A 22,550-nucleotide genomic window follows, 5' to 3' on the forward strand; every position below is an offset into this window, starting at 1 on the left:
ACAGACAATAGACATTACAGCATAACAACACAGATCAAAACAAATACCAAAAGGAGTGAGGGCCCTTCTTGCAAGCTTACAAACTATGAGGAAAAAGGGGAGACACGAGAGGTGGATGGTAACAATTGCTTTCGTTGTTCAGACCACTATCTTGTGAGTTATGAAACTAAAATCAAAAATATCTCACATAAAGCCATATCTTTCAAAAAACATAACGTAAAATAGACTGCCTTACTTACCAACACCAGGTCACAAAACCAATATACCACAGGATGCAGCAGCCCACCATGATAAAGGCAGAGGCAGCACAGGTGCAAATTCCTGATAAAAACCACACACACACACCTCATGTAGGAGGTGGTTGCAGGGTAAATTGGGGTGTCTGTCCTTGTGGGGTGCGCTGATATAAGGCAGGCCCGCCTGATCTAAAAGTATGGGTATAACTAATAGGCTGCAAGCCAGACACTGTGCATCACGTGTGTGTGTGTGTGTGTATCTAGTGCCCTATACAAGCCTAGGTAGAAGCTACAAGGTAGAAAAATGGACATGAGTTTTTAGAGCTTTTCCGTAGCGGAAACTCCTAAAAAAACTCATGTAATCCGCACCCAATTATGTCAATAAAGTTTTGTTAAAGCAAAAAAAACAGGAAGTATGAAGTACAAAGCTGCTTTATTTAACCCCTTAATCACTAAAATCCATTTTGCCACACAAAATGCAGCATTTGTGATTAAAAAAAAAGTACACATAATGGTTCCGCTTCCGGAATTACCTGCTCTATAAAGCTTACATGTTATTTATTCCATATGGCGAACGCCGTAAAAAAGATAATAAAAACATGCCAAAAATGTCACTTTTTCATCATATGAACTAACAAAAAGTGAATCAAAAGCGATCAAAAAGTCGTATGTAGAAAAAAAGGGTAGAAATGAAAACGCCAAACCGTGCCCGCAAAGAACAATCCCTAATGTTTTTTTTTTTTTGCAAATAAATAAAAAAGTTCAAGCGCTCAAAATATGACGATGTAAAAACAAATTCATTTTTGTAAAATATTGTTTTTAATGTGTAAAAATAGCAAAGCATAAAAAAAACCCAATATAAATCTGGTATCCCTGTAATCATTCTGACCAGAAAAACAAATCTGTCTCATCACTTTTGCCGCTCAACAAACAGCACAAAAAAAAGAAACAAGAACTGAATTGCTGGTTGTTGTTCATTCTATGTTTGAAAAATCTGAATAAAAAACGAAAAAAATATGATGTGCCCCAAAATAGTACCGAAAAAAATCTGCAACTCTTTACGCAAAAATTAGTAACAGCTCTCCAAAATTAATCAGTTAAACATTTTTTCCTTCCTCATTGCTTGAATTCTTGTGAAGCACCTGAAGGGTTCACTTCTTGAATGTGGTTTTGAGTATTTTAAGGGGTGCAGTTTTTAGAATGGTGTCACTTTTGGGTATTTTCTGTCATATAGGCCTTCCAAAGTCACTCCAAATGTGATGTGGTCCCTAAAAAAAAAATGGTTTTGGAAGTTTTGTTGGAAAAACGAGAAAATGCTGGTCAACTTTTAATCCTTCTACCTTCCTAACAAAAAAAATATATGTTTAAAAAATTATGCAGATGTAAAGTAGACACGTGGGAAATGTTATTTATTAACTATTTTGTGTGACATCTGTGTGGCATCCGTGTGCCCGTGTGACACATTCCGGCGCCTGGGAAAAGCAGTACAGTTAGCTGTTCCCGGGTGCTGAAGGCAGCTCTCCTAATTGTCGCCTGGTGTCTTTGAAATCGGCGCGACCAGGCGACAATGATGGGAGTTGTATTCAGTACCCGCTGTGTACGTTGTGTGTAAAATTAGGAATTAAATAAGACATGCAGAGGGAAAGCCCACGGCTGGGGTCTGATGTTAATAATCTTGGAAAGGAGACAATAACCCAAAAGGTTCCCAGACTATTAATAAACAGCTCATAACTATTTGCTTAGCCTTTACTGGTTAATTTACAGGGGACCCCAGAAAAAAAATGTTGGGATTTTGTCCCCTTCCCTGATTAGTAACATGAGCCCCAGCTATGGGCTTTCCCTCTGCTGGTTATGAAAACTACGCGGGAGCTCACGCCATTTTTGTATTTAATTCTTAACTCCGATCATTGTCGCTTGGTTGCGCTGATCTCAGGAAGGCGACAATGATGAAAGCTGCCTTCAACACCCGGCGCGTGTGATCAGCGCGATCAGTAGCTGTGTCTCAGGTACCGGTGTGTGTCACATGGATAACACATGCACATCCATGTGTCATATGAGTGCGCGTGTTTGCCGCACACTATTTGTTCGTGCTGCACAAATAAAAGGACATGTCTACGGGTGAAAAACCTGACATGTGGGCACCATCATTGAATACAATGGCTGTGCGTGTGTCTGTATTTGCGGTTCTTAAAAAATAGGCCACATATGGACACAAAAAATGGATGTGTTAAGGGGGCCTGAACCTGGTGAATGGATAAGGGATGTGATGTGGGGCAGGCCCATCATACATGTTCATACTATTTATTTAACAAACAGTAATGAGTACAGAGATGTACAAGTATGCAAGGAAATGCCTATACAATTTTTTATTCTAGATAAATGAGTAATTGCCCACCCTGACCATAGACAACTTTACAGTGTCCAGGGGTAGCTTTACAAGAAACTTGGGACAGAAGAAAAGTGAAACGCATAATTTGCAGTACACACTGGTAGCCATTTAATATGGAGGTACTTAATTTCTGCACGGGAACTGTAGGATTTTTTTTAATCAAGACTATTTGCAAAGTTTCTTAATTTTATTGAAATTGCCATAAAAAAGTATTGCAAAGTTATTCACACCATTTTAATGAGTGTTTGGCTTATTAAACCTTTTTTTTTGTTTCACTATGCCTGCGCAGAGACTAGCTCACTTTCCACCAAGAGTCCCAAGCTCACTGATACTACATCCTTCAAGGAACACTCCACGAAAACTGCATCCGAGTACCAAAAAATTTGAGCCCGTTCCTTCATTGCCACTTCCAATGGAAGCTCAGCAGACTCTTCACAGATCGAGTCCACCTCTCCCTACCATTGTATCTACCCATTCTTTGCAGCCCATCATTACTGTGTCAGATGAAGAGAATAGAGAAGTAAAAATTGAAACTTTGCCTGAAAGCACTTGCTCTTCTCCACCTACTATCACCATGCCTCCTGCATCTTCATCAAAGGGACGAATAAAGGCAAGTAGAGCTGCTGCTGAGATTGAACCGTTGATGATGCCAACAAATGTTACAAGTGAAGAATTACCATCCTCTTCAGTTCAACTGGGTCCAATACATGGTAAGTTACATGTGGAAGCCTGTCCCCTTCCATTCCTTCTATTCTCCCTGAAAAATTTTTGTTTACCAAGTGACTGTCATATGTTTGTTAGAGTGCATCGACAGCCGCAACACATGCAGGGACTGCCTAACAAACAGGGGATCCCTGCATGTGTTGAGACATGAGACTTGCATGAGACATCCATCTGCAGGGACTCAAACTTATTTTTCTAGCACTCCAAAGACAGTCGGTTAGTATCTGAGCATGTTCGCTCATTACTAGCTTAGATGATTTCATGCAGCACAGTTCTTTCCACCTGACCTATATAGAGCCCAACAGAACACGGTCAGTCAGCTGCCATTGATGTCTGGAACAGAAAACCAGAAAGGACGATGCAGATGTTGGCTCACAGGGAACCTGCAGACTGCAGCACAGCTTCATGCATCCATGCCGTTATAACAACAACACAGCGTGATATTGCTCTTCTCTCCAGACATTTTTCTGGATTGCATTGGTGTTATAGTGTGAATCGAGTGGTAGTTTTTGCTTTTTTTTTTTTTTTCCATCTTACACATTGACAATGTTGTTATTTCTGAGTGTTCCTTAATTGCTTTATTTTCAGAGTTCCTTGGCGATCCAAGTAGGAACATCAGAGTCCCAGGCAGTTTTTTGGTGAAGGCAAGACAGAAGACACAGCCAAAGTATGCTGCTCGTTACTTGGTTCGCACCTTGTTCACTAAAGAGGCGTTGTTGAGCAGTGCTACTGAAGCAAGTGTACAAGGATTACTGGCACTTGATGCCAACAAGGTTGCAGGAATAAGAGGTAATGTAAATTGAAATGGCTTTTAAAGGGACTATCTGGTTCTTTAAAATTGATAGCCTATCTCTAGGAGAGGCCATCAGTGTTAGATTAATGGGGTCTTACTTTCCAAAACCCTGATGATCAGCAATTTAGGGGTCCTTCATGGTTTACTAATATATTACTATTTATGGGAAAGACCACCATTTTCAACCAGCCAAATAACCCCTTTTTAACTTTTGATAGATAATAACTGAGCACATTGTTAAAAGCAACATAGAGTGCAGTGATTACTTTGCTTGTCAGATCCTAGGTTGGTTACAACCTATAGAGAAATTGTGTTTTTGATGTGATTGATTCAATAATACCTACAATATTAATAGAGAATATTAATTGGAATAATGGTATGTTTTCACTGGGCAGATTACATCAGGATTTGCTGCGGATTGGACGATGCGTACAGCTTCATCGTCCAAATGTTACAGCATTGTGGATGGGATTTTGTGAAATCCCATCTCCATTATATGTGTAGGGCTGCAGGATGCGGCCCTGCATATCCGGACATGCAGCACGTCTTTATAGATCGTAGCATGTCTATTTATCTTGCGGAGACGGAGCGTCTCCGCAAGATAAATATAAATAACCCTAATCTGTGAATACGATGCGGTGATTCCACATGTGTTCAATGAACACATGCGGAATCACCACACGTACAACAGGGGGCGTTGCTTTGGGCGGAGCGGGGTATCCGCTGCATCCAAAGCACAGAGCTTCCGGACCGTGGAAACATACAATAAATGGGTACCCCTATGTCATAAAGCTTCTCCAAATGCAACTGCCTACACCCTGGGCCTATTTCTTAGCGGCACAACTTCAATATTAAAGAGGGTGGGATGAATTGAGACACAACTCTTGAGAGCTATTTAACCACATCTTGTTAATCCCTCTACTTATATGAGGACTTGAACTGTAACTAATTCAAAGCCTCACCCTACCAATTTACTAAGTTTGGAAAGTTTCTGATATCCAGAACAGCAAGGAGCCATCACAATTTACATCCATATGGGAAACTTGATGGTTACCTAATCTTTTTTTATTTGAAGGGCTTTGAGGATTGGAAGAGAATTGGATGTAGGGCAATAGCTCAGTTATTGGATAATGGTATGTTTAATTCCTTTATTCATATAGGCTCCAATGATTTCTAGAAATACCTACAAAAGCATCATGCCAATGGAGCTGATTTACAAGATAGGGCATGAAGAAGGTATCAAGTTTAACAAGGTCCTAAACCTCATCTCTAAATTAGAACATTCCTCTGGAATTCTATCCGTGGTCTCTTGGTCTCTATTGTGTTTAATGCTAGATAATTATCCTGGTCAAATTGGAGTAAAATTGAGAGGGGAAATTGGCCCTATAGAGGAGTGAAAATGGCAGGAGTTATTGGTGAGGATTCCACAATTATCTCATGGGGAGGCACGCAGACTGTCACACTTATATACCGTAATTATATTTAATACACAGTTTATTGAACCCCAAAATTCTTTTATGTAGTGGGAGTGTGAGTTGATGCCCGTTGTCCGAGATGTTTTGCTGGTGATGTCACACTACTGCACATTACTTGGACTGGATAAATATTGGGAAAGGGTGGTGAACGTTAACAGCCAACCATTTGAAGTATAAATTGAGCTGACTCCTCTGGTGTAAAATACCAATTGCTAAAATGCTTTATATAGCTTGTAAACACATTGGACAGCACTGTGTGTGTATAGAGATATAGATAGATTCTGTTGAACCTGGAAAAGGCGTTTTCTGAACAAATTCAAATCGATTTGGGCACCATGGTTTGATACCTGGTTTGCATTCTTGAGAATTAATAAGCTTCTGATTAGGATTAGCCTAATCTATTAGTTGATATATAGCAGGCCTTTTTTGACGTATTCATCCACATTTTTTGAGAATGCAAAGAATCTGATCTTTTAAGCCATATGTAAAATTATGCACTACCTTTTTATAGTCTCAGCAAAAGGAAAATGTATAGGATGATGACACATCAATATTATGCTTCCTTTTCTAAAGCTCGTGAGGACTAAGCTCATCTTTTATGTACTGTACCGTAATTGCACCACTTTTGCTGAATAACTTTTACAATTTGTATGGTTGATGTGATTTATTTATTGTGCGTGGGGGGGCTTTGTAAAAAATAAAATAAAATTGGGTTAAGGGTGGTGGGCTACTGGAGGATTTAATTTTGTTTTGTAAAAATTATAAACTTTTCAATAAAAATACATACATGCTAGCCACCTTAGCCACTCAATAAAAATACACACTTAGAAAAGTTGCCAAATATACCAGATGTGTCTTAAATGTATGGTAGATGTGGATTCCTTCAATGAGACAAATAAATGGAGGAAGCAACATATGTAAATGTATGGGAAACCAACTCTCCACTGATTCACTCACATCATGGCCCCATCATTGAGATAGATGTGGGGTCCATTGGGGAGACCCACATCTAACATTTATGGCATAAAGCATGAATTTAGGGCAGCACAATGGCTCTGTGACTGGCATTGTAGCATTGCAGTGCTGGCGTCTTGGGTTCAAATCCCACCAAGGACATCTGCAAGGAATTTGTATGTTCTCCGTGTGAGTTACCTCCGGTTTTCTCCCACACTCCAATAAGGAATTTAGATTGTGAGCCCCAATGGGCACAATAGTGATGATGCCTGTAAAGTGCTGTGAAAATTAGTGGTGCTATATAAGTGAGTAGAATAAATAAATACAATTTTGTTAAAGTGCAAGATGGGAATAATCTGTTTTATGAGTATACCTTACCTGGTAAAGACCCTCTTAAACATGTCTTCTTTATGTAGTGTATTATAAGGCTCATCCACATGTACCATGGTCATGAAAACTGTAAAGAATTAGTTATAATTTATTATATTTGCTTTAAATGACTCCATCATACTCCATAACACTTACGGTGCATATTCCTTTTGTTATGAGACAGGAAATCCTCTTCAATACCGGTTTCTCTACTACAGAGGTTTGCAACTACTTTTTATTTACGGCCAGTCCTTAATATAGGCATCTGAACACTGGGGGTAGGACACCCAGCACCTCTGCCAATCAGCTGTTACCAGGAAGCTACCGGAACATAGCAGCTTTGCCAAAACTATATTGGTTAGGTACTGAAGTCCCCCCCCCTACACCCCATTCATTTGAATGAAATTAATAGGGGATGGATCTGCAGTACCCAGCAGGAGCCACTATTGAAATGATGGAGCTACTGTGTTTTAGCAGCCTCTGAAAACTTCCAGCCCCAGCCGCGAAGAGCTGATCAGAGGGGGGTTCCGGGTGTCACATTCCCACCAATCAGATATCGATGGCTTATCCCATGCGTAGACCATCAAAATAAAAGTAGTGGCCAACCCCCTTAATGATTATGACCGGTAGGTACATGGGTAAGGTGTATTTATAAAGCTTCAGAGGCAATGACAAACCTGGTCTAGTATTACAGGTTAGGCAGGGCTAATCTGGTCAGTTTCAAGAGTGGAAACTACATGGAGAAAGATATAACGAGGTTATAAAACAGTAATTAGGATTACTGCAGTGTGACAGTGGCCACAGACAGGTTACACACTATTTCTGACAGTCACAAGAGGTCCACAGTGGCTTTGTACATTAATTTTTGTAGTGAATCTGACATCAATCTCCTATTTAAAGGGATTGTCCACTGCTTTTATATGGATGACATTTTAAGCTTAATTGCTCTTTATTTGTTTTGCAGAATTTCTTGCATCTGTATTTCCTGAATGTGATCTTAGTGAATATGGAAAAGACTGGAAAACCTGTACCACAAATGTTAATGCCATGATTCGATGTTTGCATTTAGAAACAAAGAAAAGTACAGTAAGTTATTTTATTTTTTTATTTCCCTGGACAAAATACTTTTTTTCCTTTTGTTGTGTGTATTTTCCCACAGTGTGCGTATTTTCTAACAGCTGTAAGTTGTATACAGTAGAGAAAATGATTATGTATAGAAATCTTTAGTTTAATAATTCATTAATTCCAAGAACGGTGGCAGAAAAATCTGAATTATTGATACTTTTAGGATTGAGTTCTTCGCAAGTACTATACTTAAAAAGGTCAATCTGCACTGATCAGTCATGGCATTAAACCCACTGATGGGAGGAGAATACTGTCATGTGACAATGGCGCCTGTCAAGAAGTAGTGTCCCATGTATGTTATTATAGCAGCAAGTGACCAGTCAGTTCTTAAAGTTGAGATATTTGCTGGTAATGGCCCATCTTAACAGATCCTAGAGAAAAGCTACTATACCACAAATTGGTGTAAAGGTAACATTGGCTTTGGTAGAAGTGTGTCAGAACCCACCATGCATCACTGAGCATTGGAAAAGGTGATCTGGGCTGCAGGGCCAATTTTTGACAAAATATGGCCCTGGGCAAAATGTAAAAGTGTGCCCCCTCTGTGTACCATCACACAGAAACACTTAGGATGCATTTACATGAGCTGTTTTCAGATCATGCTTAAGCCATTAACTATACAAGTGCATTCGGCACTTGTTTACCGACCTCTTTGCACAGTCTGATGAACAATGACTGGGGGAGAATGATTACAAATAGATCGTTCTGCCCCCATACTTATAATGCTATCAGCAGGACATGTCCTATATACATGTTGCAATGTGTTGCTGAGAACGATGACTTTTGTTTCAGAATAAACAATCCAATCACCAGATGAATGAGCATCATTTTGTTTCTTTGTTGGCATATGCCTACAAACTTTGTAATTTTGGTATTTATAAGTGTGGATGCTACACACACACTGTATGTGACTGACACATCCACACAGTGTAGAGGATTTACCATGCTCCCTCATCTTCAAATCCTCCATGTTTCCACATGCTAAAAGACCTTTCATCACAAGACCATGATGTCGCCAAAGTTCCTTCTGCATATTTAAAGATTGAAGTTGTACTGGTAATGCAGGAATGTGTCCACACGTTCAGGATTTTTCACTATACTTTCCGCATGTGGCTATGACCACCATGCGGGAAGTAAGCGGATCATGTGCGGTTGGTACCCATGGTGGAGGAGAGGAGACTCTCCTCCAGGCCCTGGGAACCATATACCTATAAAAAAAAAGAATTAAAATAGAAAAAATCGTGATATTCTCACCTTCCGGCGTCCCCGGCAGACCTCCCACTCCTCGCGATGCTCCCGTTCCCAGGGATGCTTTGCAGCAGTGACCTGTGATGACGTAGCATCATGTGAGACCACTATGTCTTCTGGGGTCATTGTCGTGAGGCATTACTGGGAACGGAGCATCCCCGGGAGCATTGCGTGGAGCGGGAAGGCTGCAGGGGACTCCGGAAGGTGAGAATATCACAATTTTTTATTTTTTTTTAAATTATTTTTAACATTCTATCTTTATATTATTGATGCTGCATAGACCGCATCAATAGTAAAAGTTGGTCACACTTTTCAAACACTACAGATCGCTTGGAAAACAATAGCATTCTGCAAGCTAAAAACGCTAGTGTTTAGCGGGAAAACTCATGCCAATTCCGCATGCGTTTTACCAGCGGCACAGTTGTGGAATTGCCGTGGAAATTTCCGTGGCAATTCCGGAAGTGTGCACATAGCCTTAATCTGTGAAGGTTCTGGCTTTTAATGGCTGAGGGACCAGAGGCATGGCTAGGAGTCCAGTACTGGGAAGTTGGGGAATGAAACTTATTTGAGCGGGTCCCTAAGCTAGGCAACCATGTTTACAATTATGATAGCGCATACTACCTCTTCCGACATGCCTACAACCTACAGCAACCACCGAACCACCATACCGCTGCACAATTAGCTCACCCATCCTTTGTAGGTTGTGAGCCCTCACGGGCAGGGTCCTCTTTCCTCCTGTACCTGTCAGTGACTTGTTTTGTTCAAGATTATTTTATTTGTTTTTGTTATGTCCCCTTTCACATGTAAAGCGCAATGGAATAAATGATGCCATAATAATAATACTAAACAGATGATTATGCTGTTACTGAAAGCAAATTGCTATACAAAAAGCAAGACTGATATTCCTGCTATATAGTGACTGTACGATGGCAGATGCTAGTTGTGCAAAACATATTAAGAGATTAAAGTTCAGTTATATTACGACTCTTACAGGTGATATTTCTGATGGAGTTGTTCACTTTTCCCATCTTTTCCATTTGGCCCAAACCGCCATGACAACTTCTCCAGACACGACTAATCTGTAGATTTTACATCAAAGACACATTTGACTTCTCGCCTTTACAGAATTATACCCATCTATTCCCAACCTGCACAAAGATGTTATCCCAATGCTGAGCCTGCTGTAGCGTATTTGTCCTTGTTGCTGCACTTGCTGTGTGGAATAGTAACAGTGCTCTTTTTTGTGCCTCTAAGGCCGGGATCACACATGCGAGAAACATGTCCGAGTCTCGCATGTGAAATCCAAGCTCTGGCGCCGGCACTGTGGAGCGGAGCGTGCGGCCGCATAGGAACACATGGAGCCGCACGTTCCGCTCTGAAGTGCCGGTGCCAGAGCTTGGATTTCACATGCGAGACACGGACGTGTTTCTCGCATGTGTGATCCCGGCTTTACACAGAAAAACTCTCCCTTTATTACCTCTAGATGGTAAAATTGCTCCATAAAAATACTAATGCTTTATGTAAGTGCCCTAGAAAGTAATACTAGTGCTCACATTTATTGTTTGCATAATGCTTCTTATGTGCCCTCTTCATAGAGATACCTACACTGTGTTCCAAATTATTATGCAAATTGGATTTAAGTGTCATAAAGATTTAATTGTTTTGTTTTTCAAATAAACTCGTGGATGGTATTGTGTCTCAGGGCTCAATAGATAACTGAAATCAATCTAAAACACGTGATAATTAGTTTTTCAGGTGATTCTAATTAAAGGAAAAACTACTTAAAATTATGTTCCACATTATTAACCCCTTTCTGACATTAGACGTACTATCCCGTGGAGGTGGGGTGGGCCCCTATTACCACCGACAGGATAGTACGTCATACGCGATCGGCCGCGCTCACGGGGGTGACATCCGGCACTATGTGACAGGAGCGGTGACGGACCGCGCCCGACACATTAACCCCCGGCACACTGCGATCAAACATGATTGCGATGTGCTGGCGGTACAGGGAAGCATCGCGCAGGGAGGGGGCTCCCTGCTGGCTTCCCTGAGCCCCCCGCAGCAACGCGATCACAGGTCTCCTACCTCCCTCCCTGCTCCAGACCCGGATCCAAGATGGCCGCGGCATCCGGGTCCTGCAGGGAGGGAGGTGGCTTCACAGAGCCTGCTCAGAGCAGGCACTGTGAAGCCTGCAGCGCTGTAAGGCAGATCGGTGATCTGACAGAGTGCTATGCAAACTGTCAGATCACCGATCTGTGATGTCCCCCCCCCTGGGACAAAGTAAAAAAGTTTTAAAATTTTTTTTCCAAATGTGTAAAAAAACAAAACAAAAAAAAAAACTAAATAATGAAAAAAAAAAAAAAAAATATATATATATATATATATATATATATATATATATATATATATATATATATATATATATATTATTCCCATCAATATATTTCTTTATCTAAATAAAAAAACAAAAACAATAAAAGTACACATAGTTAGTATCGCCGCGTCCGTAACGGCCCGACCTATAAAACTGGCCCACTAGTTAGAAAAAAAAAAGAGGCAAAAAACAACGCTTTATTATCATACCGCCGAACAAAAAGTGGAATAACACGCGATCAAAAAGACAGATATAAATAACCATGGTACCACTGAAAACGTCATCTTGTCCCGCAAAAAACGAGCCGCCATACAGCATCATCAGCAAAAAAAATAAAAAAGTTTTATAGTCCTGAGAATAAAGCGATGCAAAAATAATTATTTTTTCTATAAAATAGTTTTTATCGTATAAAAGCGCCAAAACATAAAAAAATGATATAAATGAGGTGTCGCTGTAATCGTACTGACCCGAAGAATAAAACTGCTTTATCCATTTTACCAAACGTGGAATGGTATAAACGCCTCACCCAAAAGAAATTCATGAATAGCTGGTTTTTGGTCATTCTGCCTCACAAAAATCGGAATAAAAAGCGATCAAAAAATGTCACGTGCCCGAAAATGTTACCAATAAAAACGGCAACTCGTCCCGCAAAAAAACAAGACCTCACATGACTCTGTGGACCAAAATATGGAAAAATTATGGCTCTCAAAATGTGGTAACGCAAAAAATATTTTTTGCAATAAAAAGCGTCTTTCAGTGTGTGACGGCTGCCAATCATAAAAATCCGCTAAAAAAACCCGCTATAAAAGTAAATCAACCCCCCCTTCATCACCCCCTTAGTTAGGGAAAAATTAAAAAAATGTATTTATTTCCATTTTCCCATTAGGGTTAGGGCTAGGGTTAGGGCTACAGTTAGGGTTGGGGCTAAAGTTACGGTTAGGGTTTAGATTACATTTACAGTTGGGAATAGGGTTGGGATTAGGGTTAGGGGTGTGGTTAGGGTTACTGTTGGGATTAGGGTTAGGGGTGTGTTTGGATTAGGGTTTCAGTTATAATTGGGGGGTTTCCACAGTTTAGGCACATCAGGGGCTCTCCAAACGCAACAATTCCAGCCAATGCTGCATTGAAAAAGTAAGAGTGCTTCTTCCCTTCCGAGCTCTCTCGTGCGCCCAAACAGGGGTTTACCCCAACATATGCAGTATCAGCGTACTCAGGACAAATAGGACAACAACTTTTGCGGTCCAATTTCTCCTGTTACCCTTGGGAAAATACAAAACTGGGGGCTAAAAAATAATTTTTGTGGGAAAAAAAAAAGATTTTTTATTTTCACGGCTCTGCGTTATAAACTGTAGTGAAACACTTGGGGGTTCAAAGTTCTCACAACACATCTAGATAAGTTCCCTGGGGGGGTCTAGTTTCCAATATGCGGTCACTTGTGGGGGGTTTCTACTGTTTAGGTACATTAGGGGCTCTGCAAACGCAATGTGACACCTGCAGACCATTCCATCTAAGTCTGCATTCCAAATGGAGCTCCTTCCCTTCCGAGCCCTCCCATTCGCGCAAACGGTGGTTCCCCCCAACATATGGGGTATCAGCGCACTCAGGACAAATTGGACAACAAATTTTGGCGTCCAATTTCTCCTGTTACCCTTGGGAAAATACAAAACTGGGGGCTAAAAAATAATTTTTGTGGGAAAACATTTTTCTTTTATTTTTACGGCTCTGCATTATAAACTTCTGTGAAGCCCTTGGTGGGTCAAAGCGCTCACCACACATCTAGATAAGTTCCTTAGGGGGTCTACTTTCCAAAATGGTGTCACTTGTGGGGGGTTTCAATGTTTAGGCACATCAGGGGCTCTCCAAACGCAACATGGCGTCCCATCTCAATTCCTGTCAATTTTGCATTGAAAAGTCAAACGGCGCTCCTTCCCTTCTGAGCTCTCCCATGCGCCCAAACAGTGGTTTACCCCCACATATGGGATATCGGTGTACTCAGGACAAATTGTACAACAACTTTTGGTGTCCATTTTCTCCTGTTACCCTTGGTAAAATAAAAACAAATTGGAGCTGAAGTAAATTTTTTGTGAAAAAAAGTTAAATGTTCATTTTTATTTAAACATTCCAAAAATTCCTGTGAAGCACCATAAGGGTTAATAAACTTCTTGAATATGGTTTTGAGCACCTTGAGGGGTGCAGTTTTTAGAATGGTGTCACACTTGGGTATTTTCTATCATATAAACCCCTCAAAATGACTTCAAATGAGATGTGGTCCCTAAAAAAAAATGGTGTTTTAAAAACGAGAAATTACTGGTCAGCTTTTAATCTTTATAACTCCCTAGTCAACTTATAACCCTTATAACTCCCTAACAAAAAAAAATTTTGGTTCCAAAATTGTGCTGATGTAAAGTAGACATGTGGGAAATGTTACTTATTAAGTATTTTGTGTGACATATCTCTGTGATTTAATTGCATAAAAATTCAAAGTTGGAAAATTGTGAAATTTTCAAAATTTTCGCCAAATTTCCATTTTTTTCACAAATAAACGCAGGTACTATCAAAGAATTTTTACCACTATCATGAAGTACAATATGTCTCGAGAACACAGTGTCAGAATCACTGGGATCCGTTGAAGCGTTCCAGAGTTATAACCTCATAAAGGGACAGTGGTCAGAATTGTAAAAATTCGTCCGGTCATTAACGTGCAAATCACCCTTGGGGGTAAAGGGGTTAAGCAGGCCAAAGGTTTCAAGCAATATGAGAAATAAAAAGGATCTCTCTGCTGCTGAAAAGCGTTAAATAGTGCAATGCCTTGGACAAGGTATGAAAAAATTAGATACTTCACAAAAACTTTGTGATCATCATACTGTGAAGAGATTTGTGTCTGAAACAGAGCACAGACAGAGTTCATGCAGGTAAAGGCATAATGAGGAAGGTTTCTGCCAGACAAATTCATTAGATTAAAGGTACCTTCACACTCAGCAACTTTACAACGAGAACGACAACGATCCGTGACGTTGCAGCGTCCTGGATAGCGATCTCGTGTTTGACAAGCAGCAGCGATCTGGATCCCGCTGTGATATCGCTGGTCGGAGCTAGAAGTCCAGAACTTTATTTGGTTGTCAGGTCGGCGTGTATCGTCATGTTTGACAGCAAAAGCAACAATGCCAGCAATGTTTTACATGGAGCTAACAACCAGCTACAACGATAAGTGAGTCGCCGTTACGTCACTGGATCGCTCCTGCATCGTTCTGGAGCTGCTGTGTTTGACGTCTCTACAGCGACCTAAACAGCGACGCTGCAGCGATCGGCTCCTTGTCTATATCGCTGCAGCGTCGCTGAGTGTGACGGTACCGTAAGAGAGCAGCTGCCAAAATACCATTACAAAGCAGCAAACAGTTATTTGACGCTGCTGGTGCCTCTGGAGTCCCTCGAACCTTAAGGTGTATGATCCTTCAAAGGCTTGCTGTGGTGCATAAGCCTACTATTCGGCCACCCCTAAACAGTGTTCATAGGCAGAAACGGTTGCAGTGGGCCCAGACATACATGAAGACTAATTTTCAAACAGTCTTGTTTACTGATCAGTGTCGAGCAACCCTGGATGGTGCAGATGGATGGAGTAGTGGATGGTTGGTGGATGGCCACCGTGTCGCAACAAGGCTGCGACGTCAGCAAGGAGGTGGAGAAATCATGTTTTGGGCCGGAATCATGGGGAAACAGCTGGTAGGGCCCTTTAAGGTTCCTGAAGATGTGAAAATGACCTCTGTAAAATAAATAGCGTTTCTGACTGACAACTTTCTGCCATGGTCTAAAAGCAGAAACGTGCCTTCAGGAGCAAAATCATCTTCATGCATGACAATGCACCATCTCATGCTGCAAAGAATACCTCTGAGTCATTGGCTGCCATGGGCATAAAAGGAGATAAACTCATGGTGTGGCCACCATCTTCCCCTGACCTCAACCCTATAGAGAACCTTTGGAGTATCATCAAGCAAAGGATCTATGAGGGTGGGAGGCAGTTCACATCAAAATAGCAGCTCTGGGAGGCTATTCTGACTTCATGCAAAGGCGTACAAGCAGAAACTCTCCAAATACTCAAGAATGCAAGAATTGTGAAGGTGATATCAAAGAAGGGGTCCTATGTTAACATGTAACTTGGCCTGTTAGGAGGTTTTGGAGTTAAATAGCTTTTTTGTTCAGTGAATGTGACCTCCTAATGCTGCAAATTCCACAAATGAGCATTTTCAGTTCTTTAAAACATATCAAATGTTTAGAAATTCTACTGTGCCTAATAATTTGGAACAGTGCATTTTGAGTTTTTATTCATTTTGGAGATTATACTGTTATCATTGGGATAAAATTTGATGTATAATCTCATGGGTGATGACTTTTATTAGACTGACTGTAATTTGCACCAACCATTTAGGAAAATCTGAGAAAAATGTCATCTGCATTATAATTTGGAACATAGTGTAGAGATGAGCGAACCCGAAGTGTAAAGTTTGGGGTTCATAGACACCTAGTGTCTGGTGCTGAACTCCAAACACTGACTTGTTCTGGAAGTCCATTTCACAGTTCAGGAGTCTGGGCAGGAGAGAGCGAGCGAGATTTTCCAGCTCCAACATTTGGGTCACCGTTGATTTCTGTGGGGTTCGGGTTCAAGTTCTGGTACCCGAACTGAACTTTGGATTAAAATTCAGTTGAATTGCGGAACCCAAACATCCATGGGTCTGCTCATCCCCAATAATACCTGTAGGGGACATTAAATTATAGCGACTCTGAGTGCACCTAAAAATATTAATCTTTCCTGATGCCCAACAGCCTGTCCCCACACACAGTAGGATGCCCCCCACTCAGTATGATTCCTAATTGTCCCCCCACACAGTATAATTCCCCCATACATAGTATGATGGCCCCCACAGTAGTCTCCTCCTCATAATATACTGCCCCAACATTCCACTGTAACTACAAACTCCTAAAATATACACTCCCCCAAACCTGGACCTTGAGGCATAGTGTCCACTGTCAGTTAAAGGGGTTTTCCCACAAAGCAAAATTGATATTAAAGTTGATTTTAATCAATAGATCTGTGAATAATAATAAGTTACACAATTGGATGCATGAAAAAAATGTCCCTGTGCTGAGATAATCTTATAAATGTGCCCCTGCTGTGTACTGTGTAATGGCCGTGTCTGACCATCCAAGGACATGGTCTGATAATACCACATCTCCAGGGCAGTTCCTGCACAGTCAGAACACATCCAATTGTGAAAATTAATATTATTCCAAGATCTATTGAATAAAATGAACTTTGTTCCTGGGAAAACCCCTGTAATTACTTCATCATGCAACCTGTGCTGTGAAGCTGACATAGTGTGTGCTCCTATCATTCTGTAGGCCACAGGTCTAAAGTGACCTGTGGACTACAAAATGTAGAGCGGTAGTGCAGGGAGACCATGCCTCCCTGCTGTACCGCAGTTTAAAGCTGTGTGCACACGTTGCTGATATTTTGCGTTTTTTTTTTCACGGTTTTTTTGCTATAAAAACGCTATAAAACCGCAAAAAAAAGCATACATTATGCATCCCATCATTTAGAATAAATTCCACAATTTTTGTGCACATGATGCGTTTTTTTCCGTGAAAAAAACGCATCACGGTAAAAAACGCAGCATGTTCATTAATTTTGCGGATTTCCCACTATATAATGCATTGAGAAATGTCCGGAAAAATTCCACAAAAAACCGCACCAAAAACACACTAAAAACGTGCCAAAAAACGCATGCAGATTTTTTGCAGAAAATTTTAGGTTTTTCTCAGGACATTTCTGCAAGAAATCCTGAACGTGTGCACATAGCCTAACTGTATCTGTATGCTGTGCACACCTATACATTTATAAGTGACAGTCGCTCTTGTTGGGCATCACCAAGTGGGCTTGGGGTAACAGCCCTCTTTGCTGCTATGATGCCTACACTACTTCTTAGGGCCCACTTGAGGAAGGGGTCCTGATTAATTGAACAGTTAAACTTAACAGTTTAACTTACAGGTTACTTAAAAGGAAGCACAGGCAGCATGAAACAGGGATGGGTTCCCTGGTTACATTGCAGTGATGTTCAAAGCCTCGTACAGGGACTAATGTCAAAGTGGTAGCTCTCTCGCTGTCTTCTCCCACCCAGCTCGTTATGATTGGTAGGTCTATTTGTGTATAGGGGAGACCTTTTAATAATGCCTGCCAGGGTGAAGCTGGGTAGGAGAGCTGCCTCTTGACTTTTCTCTCTGTTCCTGACTGGGTACTAAGTTAGGTTTCTCGAACATACATAGTTACATAGTTACATAGTTATTAAGGTTGAAGGAAGACTATATGTCCATCTAGTTCAACCCATAGCCTAACCTAACATGTTGATCCAGAGGAAGGCAAAAAAAACCCATGTGGCAAAGAGTAAGCTCCACATTGGGGAAAAAAATTCCTTCCCGACTCCACATACGGCAATCAGACTAGTTCCCTGGATCAACGCCCTATCAAGGAATCTAGTGTATATACCCTGTAACATTATACTTTTCCAGAAAGGTATCCAGTCCCCTCTTAAATTTAAGTAATGAATCACTCACCGTAAAGAATCCGCGTCTGTTATTATGCTTAAACCTTTTTTCCTCCAAACGCAGAGGATGCCCCCTTGTCCCTGTTTCAGGTCTATGAATAAAAAGATCATCAGAAAGGTCTTTGTACTGTCCCCTCATATATTTATACATTAAAATAAGATCACCCCTTAGTCTTCGTTTTTCCAAACTAAATAGCCCCAAGTGTAATAACCTATCTTGGTATTGCAGACCCCCCAGTCCTCTAATAACCTTGGTCGCTCTTCTCTGCACCCGCTCCAGTTCAGCTATGTCTTTCTTAAACATCGGAGACCAGAACTGTGCACAGTATTCTAAGTGTGGTCGAACTAGTGACTTGTATAGAGGTAAAATTATATTCTCCTCATGAGCATCTATGCCTCTTTTAATGCATCCCATTATTTTATTTGCCTTTGTAGCAGCTGCCTGACACTGGCCACTGAATGAGTTTGTCATCCACCCATACACCCAGGTCTTTTTCATTGACGGTTTTGCCCAGAGTTTTAGAATTAAGCACATAATTATACATCTTATTACTTCTACCCAAGTGCATGACCTTACATTTATCCCCATTAAAGCTCATTTGCCATTTATCAGCCCAAGCTTCTAGTTTGCATAAATCATCCTGTAATATAAAATTGTCCTCCTCTGTATTGATTACCCTGCAGAGTTTAGTGTCATCTGCAAATATTGAAATTCTACTCTGAATGCCCCCTACAAGGTCATTAATAAATATGTTAAAAAGAAGAGGGCCCTATACTGACCCCTGTGGTACCCCACTGCTAATCGCTACCCAGTCCGAGTGTGCTCCATTAATAACCACCCTTTGTTTCCTATCCCCGAGCCAGCTCTCAACCCACTTGCACATATTTTCACCTATCCCCATTATTCTCATTTAATGTATCAACCTTTTGTGTGGCACCGTATCAAAAGCTTTTGAAAAGTCCATATACACTACATCCACTGGGTTCCCTTGGTCCAATCCGGAACTTACCTCTTCATAGAAACTGATCAAATTAGTCTGACATGAACGGTCCCTAGTAAACCCCTGCTGATACTGGGTCATGAGGTTATTCCTCTTCAGATACTCCAGTATAGCGTCCCTTAGAATGCCCTCCAGGATTTTACCCACAGTAGAGGTTAAACTTACTGGCTATAATTTCCGAGTTCAGTTTTTGTTCCCTTTTTGAATATTGGCACCACATTTGCTATACGCCAGTCCTGTGGCACAGACCCTGTTATTATGGAGTCTTTAAAGATTAAAAATAATGGTCTATCAATGACTGTACTTAATTCCTGCAGTACTCGAGGGTGTATCCCATCCGGGCCCGGAGATTTGTCAATTTTAGTGATTTTTAGACGCCGCCGCACTTCCTGCTGGGTTAAGCAGGTGACATTTAATTGGGAATTTTTATCACTAGACATTTTGTCTGCCATGGGATTTTCTTGTGTAAATACTGATGAAAAAAAGTCATTTAGCATATTGGCTTTTTCCTCATCCTCATCCACCATCTCACCCAGACTATTTTAAAGGGGGCCAACACTATCATTTTTTAGTTTCTTACTATTTATGTAGTTAAAGAATATTTTAGGATTATTTTTACTCTCTCTGGCAATGAGTCTCTCTGTCTCAATCTTTGCTGCCTTGATTTGCTTTTTACAGAATTTATTTAATTTTCTGTATTTATTTAATGCCTCCTCACTACCTACTTCCTTTAATTCTCTAAATGCTTTCTTTTTGTCACTTATTGCGCCCCTTACAGCTCTATTTAGCCATATTGGTTTCCTCCAATTTCTAGTATGTTTATTCCCATACGGTATATACCGTGCACAGGTCCTATCCAGGATGCTAATAAACGTCTCCCATTTACTTTGTGTATTTTTGTGTCTCAGGATATCGTCCCAGTTAATTGCACCAAGATCCTCTCTCATCCGTTGGAAATTTGCCCTCCTGAAGTTTAGTGTCCTTGTAACCCCTCTACTACACATCTTTTTAAAGGATACATGAAAACTTATTATTTTGTGATCGCTATTTCCCAAGTGACCCCCAACCCTTATATTTGATATGCGGTCTGGCCTGTTGGTTAATATTAGGTCTAGCAGTGCCCCCCTTCTTGTTGGGTCCTGAACCAGTTGTGAAAGGTAATTGTCTCTCATAATTGTCAAAAACCGATTACCTTTGCTGGAACTGCAGGTTTCTGTTCCCCAATCTATTTCAGGGTAGTTGAAGTCCCCCATAATAATGACTTCTCCTTGAGTCGCAGCTTCATCTATTTGCTTTACGAGGATATTCTCCATTGCTTCCATTATTTTTGGAGATTTATAACAAACCCCTATCAATAATTTATTATTTTTCCCCCTCCCCTTATCTCCACCCACAGGGATTCTACATTTTCATTAAATTCACCTATATTATCGCGCAGGATGGGTTTTAAGGACGATTTTACATATAGACACACCCCACCCCCTCGCTTATCTGTACGGTCATTTCTGAACAGGCTATAGCCCTGCAAGTTAACAGCCCAGTCATGGCTCTCATCCAGCCACGTTTCAGATATCCCCACCATGTCATAATTATGCTCCAACAACATTAGTTCTAATTCGTCCATTTTGTTGGCGAGGCTTCTGGCATTAGTATACATGCACTTTATGTTCCTCTCTGTACTTATATTTCTTAAATTAACTGTTCTGACCCAACCCCCCATGCCACCGCCACCCCCAACTTCCTTATTTGTGCCCAGGTCTCTGTCTGCACTATCTTCCACTCCTATAAAATGAATACCCTCCCCCCCAATTCCTAGTTTAAACACTCCTCCAACCTTCTAGCCATTCTCTCCCCCAGCACAGCTGCACCCTCCCCATTGAGGTGCAGCCCGTCCCTAGCGTAGAGCCTGTAGCCAACTGAGAAGTCGACCCAGTACTGCAGGAACCCAAACCCCTCTTTCCTACACCAATTCTTGAGCCACTTATTAACCTCCCTAATCTCCCGTTGCCTCTCTGGTGTGGCACGTGGTACCGGCAGTATTTCGGAAAATACCATTACATATTTGTAATGAGGAAGCCTGTGCCTGTTTCATGATTCCTTTATTTTGGAAAGTATTAATCTACTGACAGGTTTCCTTTTAAAGAATCATCAGCTAACATTTTGATGCCAGATACCATAGGATACCTTCCGAGTTCTTGTAGAGTCTGTGTCTTGACAGGTTGGAGCTGCTATCTACACAATATTAAGCAGCAGGATTTAATGTTCTGACTGACTTGTGTATTTATCTGATGTAGTAAATTCCAGTGTAGGTGTGAACATTTTTACTTTCTCGAGGCATTTAACTAACTGCTTAAGTGTTTCTGTTTTCCATTAAGGTCAGTGTGTGTCCTAAAACCCCATCTAAAGTTTCTGGTGACTCAATTTGCTTGGATTCTGATGATGCAACAGAGGAAGATAATGAAGTGGAAATCCCGGACAATGTCCAAAATATTGTAAAAACTAACGCTCCACCTGCTAACAGTGTAAATAAGCAGACGGGTAACCGGGCATCTGGACCGCATAAGGCTGGAATGTCTACAAAACAGAAAGTTTCGGACCCTATAGGTAATACTCTTAAACTAGACTATGTTTAGAGGTAGCTCTCTTACACTCAACATTGAAATTGAAAACCCAAAAAGGAAAAGTAGTGGAATTATGAAAATCACAGGATCAATAGACCATGCTAATGATATACAAATAATGAAGAGATAGAAACTACATTTTTAAAATCTTCTCAATTTTATTCAATATCGATCACATACAAGAATCCCCACACTTACATGCCATTGCATACTATATGTCAGGTTACAAATGGTTGTCTGAGAAATGTTCTGCCATGCTGAATGCACTTGGGCACACAAATTATCAGAATCGATTAGGTCAGCTCCCTTTGCAATTGTCGACCATCGACGTAACAGATGTGCTCGATAAGAGACCCTACAAACCATGGTAGCACATTTAGTCCACACAGGCTGCATACAGTAGCCTGGTGTTGTCGAGTAGGACAATGGCTCCTGGGACACTTTGGAGAAATGATTATACTACAGGTTCCACGACCAATTCAATTTAATGACGAGCTATTAGTGTACCTGGAATGAAAGCTAGATGGGTCTGGCTAAATCCTGCTGTTGTTTTTATAAGACATTGTGTTATCTGCTGTATCTCTGCTAGTCCTCTCAATGATGAGCTTTTGTTATGTATTTCTCCATATTCATAAGATGTGCCTATCCG

At 40.8% G+C, this 22,550-nt stretch overlaps 1 protein-coding gene across 3 annotated transcripts in view; it reads left to right on the top strand.

Moving 5' to 3' along the window:
* Positions 1 to 22,550, top strand: part of BEND2 (BEN domain containing 2) — a 90,412-nt gene that overhangs the window by 65,645 nt on the left and 2,217 nt on the right. For 2 of the 3 annotated variants that reach the window (XM_069757329.1, XM_069757328.1), the window contains 4 exons: positions 2,915 to 3,335; positions 3,937 to 4,137; positions 7,904 to 8,025; positions 21,656 to 21,884. In XM_069757329.1, coding sequence (XP_069613430.1) covers positions 2,915 to 3,335; positions 3,937 to 4,137; positions 7,904 to 8,025; positions 21,656 to 21,884 — 973 coding nt within the window. The remainder of the gene's footprint in view (positions 1 to 2,914; positions 3,336 to 3,936; positions 4,138 to 7,903; positions 8,026 to 21,655; positions 21,885 to 22,550) is intronic. The other variant, XM_069757330.1, reaches the window with a different exon arrangement.

This window comes from Ranitomeya imitator, chromosome 3 (genome assembly GCF_032444005.1).
Source record: "Ranitomeya imitator isolate aRanImi1 chromosome 3, aRanImi1.pri, whole genome shotgun sequence".
Lineage (NCBI taxonomy): Eukaryota > Metazoa > Chordata > Amphibia > Anura > Dendrobatidae > Ranitomeya > Ranitomeya imitator.